General features: G+C 46.8%; 1 protein-coding gene across 12 annotated transcripts in view; it reads right to left on the minus strand.

Moving 5' to 3' along the window:
- The window catches only part of HDAC4 (histone deacetylase 4), a 267,634-nt gene that overhangs the window by 106,482 nt on the left and 148,642 nt on the right, over window positions 1-12,510 (minus strand). For 10 of the 12 annotated variants that reach the window (XM_042783708.1, XM_042783716.1, XM_042783712.1 and 7 more), the window contains one exon: window positions 1,377-1,527. In XM_042783708.1, coding sequence (XP_042639642.1) covers window positions 1,377-1,527 — 151 coding nt within the window. The remainder of the gene's footprint in view (window positions 1-1,376; window positions 1,528-12,510) is intronic. The other 2 variants (XM_042783715.1, XM_042783709.1) reach the window with 1 other exon arrangement.

The following is a 12,510-nucleotide window of genomic DNA, read 5'->3' on the forward strand; positions in this document are numbered from 1 at the left end:
ACAGGATCTTCAACTTAACGTTCCCAAATTCTGTTCTTTCCCTCTACACCTATGTGCTTCATTCAAAAGGCGCTTCGATGCTTTTGCTATTTTTCAGAGATTCAGGCATTTTTATTTATTTGCAAATTACTTTAGTGAGAATAACCAGATATTGATTTTGCAGAGACACCCAGCAAAACACTGACACAATATCAAAAGCAGATGAGAACAGCAGGGTGAAGTGGAAACGCTTATAGCTTTCATCCACTTCGAACTCACTGCCTTTACTTTGGAAAAACAACACAAAGCTGCCAGAGGAAAATGGAAAGCATTGCACGTGGTAGCCAACCAGGCACCAAAGTAGCAAACCTGCAAACCTTTACTCACTCTTGAATGTTGAACTGGTTCTTTTAAGTAGATTCTGATCCTTTGGTCCTTCCAGCATTGAAAATGAACGAAACCCAAACCAAGCACACACAGACACGTTGGACCTCCTATGAACTGCTCTGCGAAGATACTGAGGCAGGCCTGTGCGTTCCCCCACTGTGGTTGCAGCTTAAAGCTTGCTGTTGCAAGATGCACATGCAGGGTGTGGGGAATACAACCTTCAGATAATTTTTTTTAGTCTCCTAGACCCCAGTCCTTTCCTACTAGAAAAACTGTTCCTGGGGCTTTATCTTGTTCCTCGTCCCAGAGAGCATCCCATCTCCTGGCACTCTTCAGCCCTCTCCGCTTCTTCCATCACAGGCTTCTTTATTTCGTTTGAAATGAAGACCTAACGAGTTGATAGTACAACTTGGCGAGGTATTTTTCCTCCCATTCACTTCTAAAAGAAAACTGAACAAGCAACCAAAGTGTCTTTGATAAGGGAAATTGTGAGGCCATAATCACTTTACTGAATCTTATGAAGTGCATAATGACACGTGGGAAAGCCAACCACAATCTGTAACCTCATGAAAGAAGTACTTTCTGAATGAAAACACTTTAAAGCTAAGAACTGAGAACTCGGCTACGTCTTAAAAGAGTGAAATTAAGAAAAGTAAAAGAAAAAGAAATGCAGTGTGCATCTGGTGTATTTTATGGGCTTAATATTCTGCCTCCATTAGGAATGCTGCCAAAAATACTTCAAAAAACGTTAAATCAAGTAAAGAGACGATACGCTTCCTTTTGAAAAACGCTAAAATGGCATTTAGTAAGACAAAAATGAAGATAAAGCATAGAAATACATTCCTCTCTTACCCTCAATACCTCTTAACATTTTACATAAGCTCCCTGTGCAGCCGAGCTCTGTAGAGAGGTTATCTTGAAGGTTTCTCCAGCTTTATAAAGCTGCTTTATGGCTTCCATTCATCTGCTCTACCTGTCATCACTGAAACAAGGGAGTTTTCACTACTTACTCTCTTTTCCTTTCTCTTTGTTTTTTAGCTGCTGAAGTTTCTGCTCTCGGTGCTGCTTCTCCAGCTCCTGCTCCTGTCGGTGCTGCTCCAACTTCCTCTGGTGCTCCAACAGTTCCTGCTGATGCTTCATTGCCAGCATCTCCTGCTGCTGCTGCGGAGAAGGAATGAGGGGAAAAAGAGCAAATTAGCACCGTCAGACTTCCCAGAGCTAAACCAGAAGCTGCTATCAGGTGACAATAATGCTGCTTAACTCATCGAAACAAGGAAAACGGCATATTTTCTTCATCTAGAGGCTCCTGCACCACGACTCACTTCACGTAGCCCCACTTTTAGTTCAGGACAGCTCTTATGCCAAACCATAGGCACTGCACGCTCCAGGCTTCAGGGCACGCTCTGTTTATAAGCACAAGAATCCTATTCAGAAAGCACCCAATTTGAGAAAGTGACAAAAAGCTTCCACCCAAATAGGTGCTTCCCCAAGCACTTTGCCGTGGCAGAAGCGTGTGGCTCGATCCCCACGGCGGCTCCACGAGCCATCGGCTGCCACCGCTGCCCTGCCGGAGCCTGCGCCGAGCCAGCGCAAGCCACAGCTCCAGCTGGGTCTTCATTTTCTCTCCATCATCTGTTTTAAGTAAAACCCCATTAGGACGCTTTAATTACAAATGCTCCTAATGTTCATCACGTACAAGCCCCACGCCGAAGGAGAACTGTTGAGCTCACTGAGTCAGGCACTTGCAGCAAAATATGCCGTCAGCAGTGCAGGCTTTGCAAGAACAGTTCAGTTCCCTTGCACATGTTTTGTTTTGTTTTTTTTTAACAAGCCTTTAATTATATGACTTTGCACTCTTCTTTCTCCAACAGTCCTTTTCTCTCTCTGTGTATATAGAGGTTTTTCCATGGACTGGGACAAATATATCCTTTTAACTTCATTAAGTGCCGGTCACTTCCCGTCTGCCTTGCAAACCTCACACCCCAAGCTAAGTGCAGAAGCACTAGTTGCCTTGTGGGCATGATAACCAACTAAGCCTCATTACAAAAGAATTGGCTGAATTTTTTTTTTTTTTTTAATATATAGCGAATAATCTCTCAAGGCAGGATTCATCCCAGCCCTCTCGACTTGCATGCATTCATGGGAAGGACCAAGAGACAGGCTGCCTAATTAAGGTCAAGATTTGCAAAGCTTTCATCAAACGGGATGTTCAAGACTTGAAGCACCAAAGGCTCCTGCCCCTGTCCACTGTGCAAGTTCCCCGCTTTGGTCTCCAAATCCCAGCACCTGGAAGACGTGCATGGACACACCAACCTCCTGGGAAATATGGGGTGGGTCTCCCCAGCCCAGAGCTTCCTTTTGGGGTCCGAGGGGGATTCCCCCCAGGGATTGGAGGTGGCGGTGTGATCCGCCGGGCCCCGGGGGGGGTACCTGTCAGTGGTCAGAGAACACCCGGCGTCTTGACAGCCGGCCAGGAGCAAGCCAGGCTGTGGCAAAGCAGATGACAACCGACAAGCCCCAGCAGCTTGGAGCTTGGCTAGGTGTGAATGGATCTCCACGGGGCTTGTTAAAGGCACCTCCCCTCGCACAGGGCTTCTCCCCCGAGTTCCACTGAAAATTGCTTTTTCTTAAAAAAAAAAAAAAAAAACAAATAAAGCTCGGAGTAAGATTAACCACCTCCCAGTTTCATTTGCACCCTCTCCAGCAAGACCCATGCTAAAGCCAACTACTTGGGCTGCTCCGATTAATCTTGCAAACTCCCCCGAAGGCAGCAGCACACCGGCTCCCCCCCGCCCCCGTCGCCTTGCGCCTGCCCCTCCGGCTCTTTACGTTGGCAGCTTATAAACTAGCAGATTGATGTGAAGCTGGCAAACCTTAACCTTCAAAACCCTTACCGCTCTGCCGATGGACGAGACTTCTCCGAGACTGGACTTAATGGGTGCCTGTGCTCGGATACCACCCACTGCTCCAGCTTCACAAAATCCTCTGTGTGGAGAGGCACCAGGGCAAGCCACGGCGACTGCGACAGGGAACCTGCTCCCTCCACCCTGCTCCAAACCCCAGCAGCATGCGCGCACGCAAGACTCTCCCACCCCACGTACACTGATTTCTCCTTCTCCTTTTGCACGTTTTTCTATTTATGCTTTTGACAGCAATTTCCTATTTTGATTTGCGGTATGATATATATTTGTACCATCCGATGCTTCAGCCGCGGATACACTATAGACGATACACATAAAATTATACCATTCTATATAAAGATGCAAAAAAATAATGTAAGAGGTACTTTACAATCTGCCTGGCTATCTGCTGGAAACTCTTGATGGAGGAGTCCCTGCTGCTGCCGGTTCCAAGCAGGCAGACTGTTGTAAAACACCGAACCCCAGTTAGCAGAATTTGCGGTGATTGCACCTATGTTTCCCTTCCTAATTCTATTGAATTTTATGTAAACAACAAAAAATCCAGACTCTAAAAACCTACAAAAGAAAAAACACACACAAAAAAAAAAAACTAGAGAAAACTAGTTATTTTTGTTTTATAATTAAGCAGCAGCTTCCACTAACACATCTCCATTTGGAGAAAGAGTATCTTTTCAGACTTCCAACAAGTCCACCACATGGTGGGCTTTTATAACCTAGCCATAGAAAGTATGCAAATGAACAATATTTAATGCACAATATGTTAAAACAGGTTTTGTTATTTTTATGAAATCAGGAGCCTTTTCTCTCCATCTGCAGTCTCCTAAGCTTTGCATGCTATGCTTCCTGCAATGGTTTACATACATTAGGATGCTTTAGAAGGAACTGTGCTTTCATTGACATCTGTAGTGAAATGTAAATGAAAAGACCAATTTGTATCTGGATGGCTTATAGAAGTTTCATTAGAGATATATTGTTTCCGCTGATTCTGACCCTAGTTTCCACAAAGCCTATTCTTAATATAGTTTTCAAATCTTTTCAAAGTTGAAAAAATAAAAATTAAAAAAAAAAGAAAAATAATGAAGCAACCTCTCCAATCGTACCCATGAAAAGCGAAAAGAAATCACTTTGTTGGTGTCTGTCACAGCCTCTGAAAACCACTGAAGAAAACCTATTTGCGTGCTCTGTCTGAACCGCCGTGTCTTCTTACGGCATGAATATTTCTCCACACTGAGGGCTGAAAACAAACCCCACAGACAGTATTTGACAGGAAATAGATGGTGCAGGCTCAGCAAAACACAGGGGCGCTGGCGATGCAGCGCTCTTACCAGCTCAGGCAATCACCGCTGCGCAGATTGCACCCAGCTTCCAGGGACCTCGGACCAGGATTTGGGGTGCTGACCCAAGGTGATGCTTGCATCGCTCATCCTTGCTGCTACTGATACCCATCTTGTTACAACAGAGCCAGAGGGAATATAATTATCACATTAAACCATAGTTTTCCATGCAAAAAGGCCCTTCTTAGCTTCAAAACCATAAAGCTTGAAAACTCAACTGATTCTAGACTGTGGCCCAATTTTATATTTGGGGGGGCTTGCAATTTAATTTTCTTATTTAAAAATGTTTGTTTTTTTGTTTTTTTGTTTTTTTTTTTTCTGCTGATGCTTTGTGAAAGAAGACCCATAAGCAGCAAGAGAACCCACCACCGACTAACATGAGAAGCAGGAAATCTGCTAACATACAACAGCTGTCCCATGAACAAATAAAACCGAAACTTTGGGAAAATACGAGCTTCTGCTTCAGTTAAAGCCATCAAGGCAAATTTGAACAGGTAGCGAGGATTCAGACCCACGTATGGCCAACTGCAGTGCAGTCTTACCCTTCTGCAACGCCACGCACTGAACTACTTCTGCCAAGGTAACAGCCACACGCTGGGGGCTTGGGCTGGCATCTAACCTTCTCTTGACCATCTCGGAGGGGGAAAAGAAAACCTACAGGCAAAATTTGACAGAGCTGTGTTTCAGTGGGACACGGCTTCCCACGCTTGAGTCTTTTGGAAAGTGCCTGAGCTAGGAATTCATAAGTGTCTCTTGAACTGCAATTCACGGCATACCAAGAGACGCTTAGGTGGCTCTGATAAGGATTATTAATTACGGAGCGAGATCGTGCTCACGTACCACACAATACATTAGAACTCTCTTGCTGGCAAATGAATCAACGCAGACTCCACAACACCCGTGTGTTAATTGCGCGTAGCTGGAGCGGTGTGTTTTTTCCCCCAGCTGTAATGAAATTTAAGTATCTGAGAAATACAAAGTGATACACCAAGGGAAATCCCTTCCATTCAGACTAATTCAACTATCAATTTGAGGACCATATCGTGTGACAAACATGCACACTGCATTAGGGAGTGCAGCTAGGAACATCTGAATTAGGTGCTCTTGCCAAAATAAATATTTGTAAATATTTATAACTACGGGGATTCCTGCATATGTTTAATGTCACTGCTTCCGCTATTTATGAAAACTGCACAAATGTTCAACTGTACCTGTAGTTAGTGTTGCTGGTGCTCCTTTAGCATATATTAATATTAATAAATGTAATAAGGAGAATGTAGAGTATTTCCAGGTATTTATCAACTGTCAGCTATCCCTGAGGACTCGGTGGTGCAGTGGAATTTGCCATCACATTCCTCAACTGTCTTCAGTTCTCGAGCATGTCTACCTAGAACAGCACTGACACCTTATCAGTAAGCACACTGTCAACTTCCACTGCACGAAGAAACCTCTTTTTAAGCAAAAGGCAGCTAAAATGATTTCCTTTAGTTCTTATAATAGAAGTGGAAAGGTAGTAATCTGAAATCTTTCAGCAGCCTCAGCCCAGAAGCCAGCCAGTGCACTCTCAGGAAGCGCATGGTGTGACAGCAAAGATCATGTTTACCAGAGAGAATGAGGATTTATTTCATGGGCACATGCAACGACCCCGAGCTGTGTGGTGGGGGACACGTGGGAGGGCAGGGATGGCATCCCGAGGGACCTGGGCAGGCTGGAGAGGGGGGCCCGGGCAAACCTCCTGGGGTTCAACAAGGCCAAGGGCAAGGTCCTGCCCGTGGGCCGGGGCAATCCCCAGCACAAACCCAGGCTGGGCCCTCGAGGAGTGGCTGGAGAGCAGCCCCAAGGAGAGGGACTGGGGGGGCTGGTGGGGGGAAAACTGCCCGTGAGGCAGCCCCGTGCGCTGGCAGCCCAGAACCCACCCGTGCCCTGGGCTGCAGCCAGAGCAGGGGGGGCAGCAGGGCCAGGGGGGGGATTGTCCCCCTCTGCTCCGCTCTGGGGAGACCCCCCTGCAGTGCTGGGGCCAGCTCGGGGGCCCCCAACAGCAGAAGGACCCGGAGCTGCTCGAGCGGGGCCAGAGGAGGCCACGGAGATGCTGGGGGGGCTGGAGCAGCTCCCCTGGGGGGCCGGGCTGAGAGAGTTGGGGGGGTTCAGCCTGGAGAAGAGAAGGGGCCGGGGAGCCCTTCGAGCGGCCTCCCAGGGCTTAAAGGGGGGACAGGAGAGGTGGGGGGGGACTCTGGATCGGGGGGGGTGGGGATGGGACAAGGGGTGACGGTTTTAAACTGGCAGAGGGCAGATTTAGATTAAATTCTTCCCTGTGCGGGCGGTGAGGCGCTGGCCCAGGGTGCCCAGAGCAGCTGTGGCTGCCCCCTCCCTGGAAGGGTTCAAGGCCAGGTTGGACGGGGCTGGGAGCCCCCTGGGCTGGGGGAAGGGGGCCCTGCCCGGGGCAGGGGGGCTGGAACCAGATGGTCTTTAAGGTCCCTTCCAACCCAAACCACTCTGTGATTCATTCTGTGATTCTGTGTTGCATTAAGACTTCCATAACCACTCCTCAATTTGCTACATGAGTAGGAAGAATGTGGGTCCCTCCTGCATCCCTGTACCTTGCAGACACAACCTTATTTTGTCCCTCCGAAGCCAGGCACTGCTCTCTGCTCATGCTCCTCTGCTGCTTCTCTCCCATACAACCATCATTTTAAAGGTGCTTCTGCCATTTACTTCATATGCTATGGTAAAACTGATTAAAATCTGCAAAGCAGGAGAGGTTTTGAAGCTTAGACTATGGCTCCTAGGTTTTTATAATATATGTTTTGAATAGCTTACTGCAATTAGTGGAGGGCAGTGTAAAACTATCTGTTTCCCAGCCAGCTCACCCTTACTCATGCAGATAATCACACATGCAACTCTCCGTGAACAACAGTTTACATACTTATTGCTGATAAATGTTTCTCGGGATCCAAAGTAGCTTAGTGTTGCATCCAACTCCTAACTTGCATCTCGATCTATGCTTGAGATCACCTACTGAAGGTGCTCCAGCACCACCCTGAGCACTTCTGCTACTCCTTCTATTTGCAGATGATTCCTACTTCCTTCCAGCACCAAGGCAGCCAGGGTGTGAAGAAACACAAATGGAAAAGGAGCCGGATCCTCCACCTATGGGTCAGCAATCCTCCTCACACGGTCTGAGATGGAAACCACGTGTACAAGTTCATGCTGGCACGGTCCAGCCTGCCATAAGAAGACTGCAGTCTGAAGACTCCTTCCAGGCAAACTCAGAGACTTTGTACAACCACTTCACCTGCCACCCCTGAACAAGAAGTTGGCCTCTGACAGAGGCAACAGCTTCAAAGAAGTTGTAAGGATGCACAAATAAAATACTCGCTTCAAACCTGACAACTTAATGCTAGACAAGACCAAAAAACACCTAGCAAAGACTGAAAAAAACCCAATGAAACAGATCTTCTCAGAACCCCCTGAACTTGCACTCCAGAAGGCTGAGTTAAGGCACGACACAGCAAACACTTTCAGAAGCTTCGGGTAATTGTCCTCTCACCTAGCAGGCAGCGAGGCTGGGGTTTTGGTGCCAATACTGTTTTTAAGGCAAATCATCTGCCACCTGCTTTGGCAAAATTCTATAGTTTCAGGGGGTTAAATCATGTATTTAAAACTACCCGGAGCCCAGATTCTGCAAAAATAAAGGAAAAATCACACCTGATGATGATGAAAGAACTTGCCGAGACACGTATACATCAAATCACCGAAAAATCTATAGCTATGGGTGGAAGCAAAGCATGGAGGTCAACAGATTTCTAGAACTGTTGCACCAGGTTATTTTAGAGCTATCTCAACACTGGCCGTTCCTTTGGCTGGGCTCTCTGTTTCATGTTCTCCCCATCCTGTTTACTAAATTCTCAGGCTGTGGCTCCAGTTTCAGGATTCGCTCTCTTGGCTCCATCACGGTGTGTTCCAGATATCTCCTGGAGCGCCGGAGCCTAGTCAGAATTAATCAGTTGTACTGGGAGATGGGGGCGGGAAGTTGTGGTTTTCGGCAGAAGCCAAGACACAAAAATCTGAAAGCACAGCTCAGAAGAACGAACGTCTATCATCTCTTTTCTTGGACATATCAGCAGCTGAACATATATTCGGCGTGCCCCCTTCCAGCCATGAGGCAGGCTGACAGCAGGCAGTCCCGTGCCAGAAGTTCCCATGGGCAGCATCCCTTTGCTACGCAGGGAAACGATCCTTCCCAGCCAACAGCTTCCCGGGCAAGAGACCGATCTTGGTTAGACATATCCTACTGAGAATGTCTGGTGTTCAAGTTTATGAGGCTCAAATGTCTCCAGGAAAGGGAGTGATGGCTATGCTTCCTGATCACCAGCCCTAGGTGAAAAGATCCCCCATTATTAGTTTGGCAGCTTATATATGGATATATAATTTTGTATCCCCCTTTCCATGCCAGTACTGCTCACCTCTCCTAAAAGGCTGAAAGCTTGCACAGCAGCTTCATTCCTCTAAGCCCTGAACAGCTGCAAAGGTATAGTGCTGGAAATTCATTTGTATGTGTCTTTTGCTTCCTAACACTCCAGTCTAGACTTTGTGCACTTTCTCCAGAAGCACAGTATTTGAGAGCCTTGCTAGAAAGCAGTGAGCAACATTTGTGGTATCCATCACATTCAGTTCCTTCTCCATTTTTCCCTCTAGAGGTGGAGAAAACTCCTGTTCACTTGCCTCTGCTGTGCTTTACATGGTTATTATTGGAGGGGAAGAGAAATCCGTACACCTTGCACCAGGAGTAGGGAACACTGATACGACCATGGATGGCAATAAGGAATCTCTGTAAATCAAAGAAACCTATAGATTTTCCTGTAAAGGAAGGAGCCTCAAATGTTTAATGCTATGTGAGATTTTATCATGACATAAGCAGTCAGACCTCAGTCCTTGGAGGAGCAGTTATGTCCTCTGTGAACTGTTCTGGGGTGCAGGGAGCGGAGGGGTTGGAATGGGAATGTTAAAATCGGGCTCAGGAGCAGAGATGTAGGACAGAGAGATCCTGTGACGGGAGCAGCCAGAGGAGCCACCACTGGGTTTTGGTCATTTTGAAGATGGAAATATGAATAAAGAAATTTGGAGCGTGGCTGTAGCCATTGAGTCACCATTCCTGATCACCTGTATGAAGGAAGAGTGGCCAACCCAGAAAGCTGGCAGGGATGGGAGACCTCACTGGAGTGCTCCCGCTGAGCCTCTCAAACAACAGAGGAAAAAAAAAAAAAAAAAAAAAAAAGGAGGGAGGGAAAAAAAGAAGCAAGGCCACTGGCAGCGTGGCTGCTGACACACAGCATCAGCTGCCCTTCCCCTGCCATTCCGGGTTCAGCTCCATGTGAGAGAGGGCAGACACGGGGGTGAAGAGGACTGCAATGCTGCTCGTCGTCTGACACGGGGTGGGGGCAGCCCCAGCACCTGCGGAGCCCGGAGGAAGGCTGCATGCTAAAAATGAATGTTCAACATCATCCCATGCTTGTGCGAGTGCAGCAGAACCGTTGTATTTAAAGGTAACGTGCCACAAACGTAAATGCCAAATATTTATGGTTTTTACACACCGCTACCCGATAAACAGGAAACTTAAACATGGAGATTAATCCAACAATGTCGTTCATGTTGCGTGTACGGGAGTGAAGTTATTCACCAACATGATTTGTGTTTTAAAAGCAACTTCGTTCTGCCATACGCCAGCTCAATGTTGTTAAGAGACCATATACAGCAACAGGAATTACAAGTTTATGAATGTTAATTTATCAGCAATGGTGTACACTAACAGGTCAATATTCCTAGCATAATATCAGGATCCACCGGGTATTTCTTTACTCCCGCCCTGATTCTCTATGTGTTAACTTTGGCTACTTCCAATCTATTTTATCTAGTTCAAAAATAAGATGAAATTGGAGTTGAAAATTCAGCTGTGTGAACTGAAAAATACTCCTTCTTCTGCTGTTTATTTTGAAATTCCAAATTGAATAGAGACCATAAGACTTCTAGCTTTAAAAATAATAATCACTGTGCCCCACACACATTTTACTGGGAGACAAACTCATGCTATAAAGGATGAAAGAGCAGAAATTTGACCAAAAGCTGTTTGGACGCCACAGAAAAAGTGAGCATGTTCTACCAAAAAAAAAGATCCTCTATCTGTTTGCCAGCCAGCGAACTCTGCCATTTATGTCAGACATTCAGGCCTTCAGAACATCCAAAAGTCAACCTAATTTAAGTCCAACTTCAGGAGATTAACAGGAGAATACAACTGGGTGAGCAGCGCTTTGGCTTCACCAAAGGAACCTGGAGCGGTCGAGCTCAGGGGGCAATAGGGGCAATAGGCTCCTCATCTCCCACTGCTGATGGATCAGAAAAGCTCCATATTCTGCTGGAAAGCTGTGAACACCAAAGCAAAGAGACTGAGTAACGGTGCAAGGAGCACACGGTGAGCTGTTACCAGCAGACTCCATGGACACTGGTACAGGGATTCACAGACTGAAAGCCACCCCGACCACTGACTGCAGTGAGATCCGTGACTTCACTTTTGACTGAGGCTTTTGCATCTCAAATGCTTCTCTATGCATCTCAAACCTGGAAAAAAAATCTGGAGTTCTCATTCTGCCCCTTCCATCCAACAAACCGTAGCCCATCTCAGCAGAAGCCAAAAGGCAACGTGCTGCTTCTGCCAGTTTAAGGAGCAGTGCAGACACCTTCCTGGCTGAGCAATCCAGCTTCAGCCCAGAAACCACCAACGCTAGGTAGAAAGATGCTCAAATTAACCCAGCCTGCTGCATGACTATTTCTTCAACTGAGAGATGGAGCTTGCAGGTATCCAAGCCGCTTTATGAATTTGCTGACACTACCCAACCCCTCTGTGTGCAGATTTGTCCTCATTGCTCTTGGAAAAGATCGTGACTTTGAGACTGAAGAAAGTCACCCCCCCGTCCTTCAAAGAGAGTAAACGCTCTGATCTCACACGAGTTTTCCCCAGGGTTACTTCCATTAGAAGTTGAGTTTTGCAGGATCCAGGTCTAAGTCTTGGAGTCAGCTCTGTGCATCAGAAAAATGAGGCAAGGTCACCGAAACAGAACAGGAAGCCATCTAGAAATAGCAAGAGAGCGCGGTACAATGCATTCAAGTAGCAACAAGGCACAAAATGTTCAGTCTGTTTTTTTACCACTGACTGTACCCAGCTGCAGTTTTTCTAAGATGAATAATCCTATCATGTCAGAATACAGACAGACGCAGACAGCTGGTATCTTCAGGCTTTTTAAGTTTCCCTTGAAAACGATGCAGCCTGTGAGGAACCGGCGCTCTGCAGAAGAGAGGCACAAAACTGAGCAGAGGAATCCCTCCCTGCTGGCTGGAGGCAGGAAGGATGGAGCAGACAAGCTCAGCAACAGGAGTCAGGGTATGGGGAGGGGGGTAAAATGGAAGTTTGGCTTTCCAGAGTCCAACGTGAGGAGCAGGACACAGGGGAAGGGGCATGCATTGCAGGAACCAAGGTGTCACCTTCAGCATCCCTGGTCTGGAGGCATGGGGAAGGTGCCACCCAGCACTGAAGCAGATGGCACCAACCCCACCAGCAGATTTGAGAAGAAAAAAAAAAACAAAAACCAAACAAAAAAAACAAACCAAAAAACAACACATTTTTTCCTGTTGAGTATGAATCGACACAGAAAGGCCACCGAAAAAAAGCTGTAGGCACTGTCAGGGCTACACCGAAAGCAGCCACACTAAAAGACGATGTGATTTGTGCCCTGTGAGCTCTCCTGCAAGCAAACCTGCCATTCCAAGGGCAGGTGGCTCCAAATGAAAGCAAAGAGCAATTAGTTTCTCACTTTAGCATCAATGAGACACATCAAGTC

This window comes from Tyto alba, unplaced genomic scaffold (assembly GCF_018691265.1).
Source record: "Tyto alba isolate M040663 unplaced genomic scaffold, T.alba_DEE_v4.0 Super-Scaffold_7, whole genome shotgun sequence".
Classification (NCBI taxonomy): Eukaryota; Metazoa; Chordata; class Aves; order Strigiformes; family Tytonidae; genus Tyto; species Tyto alba.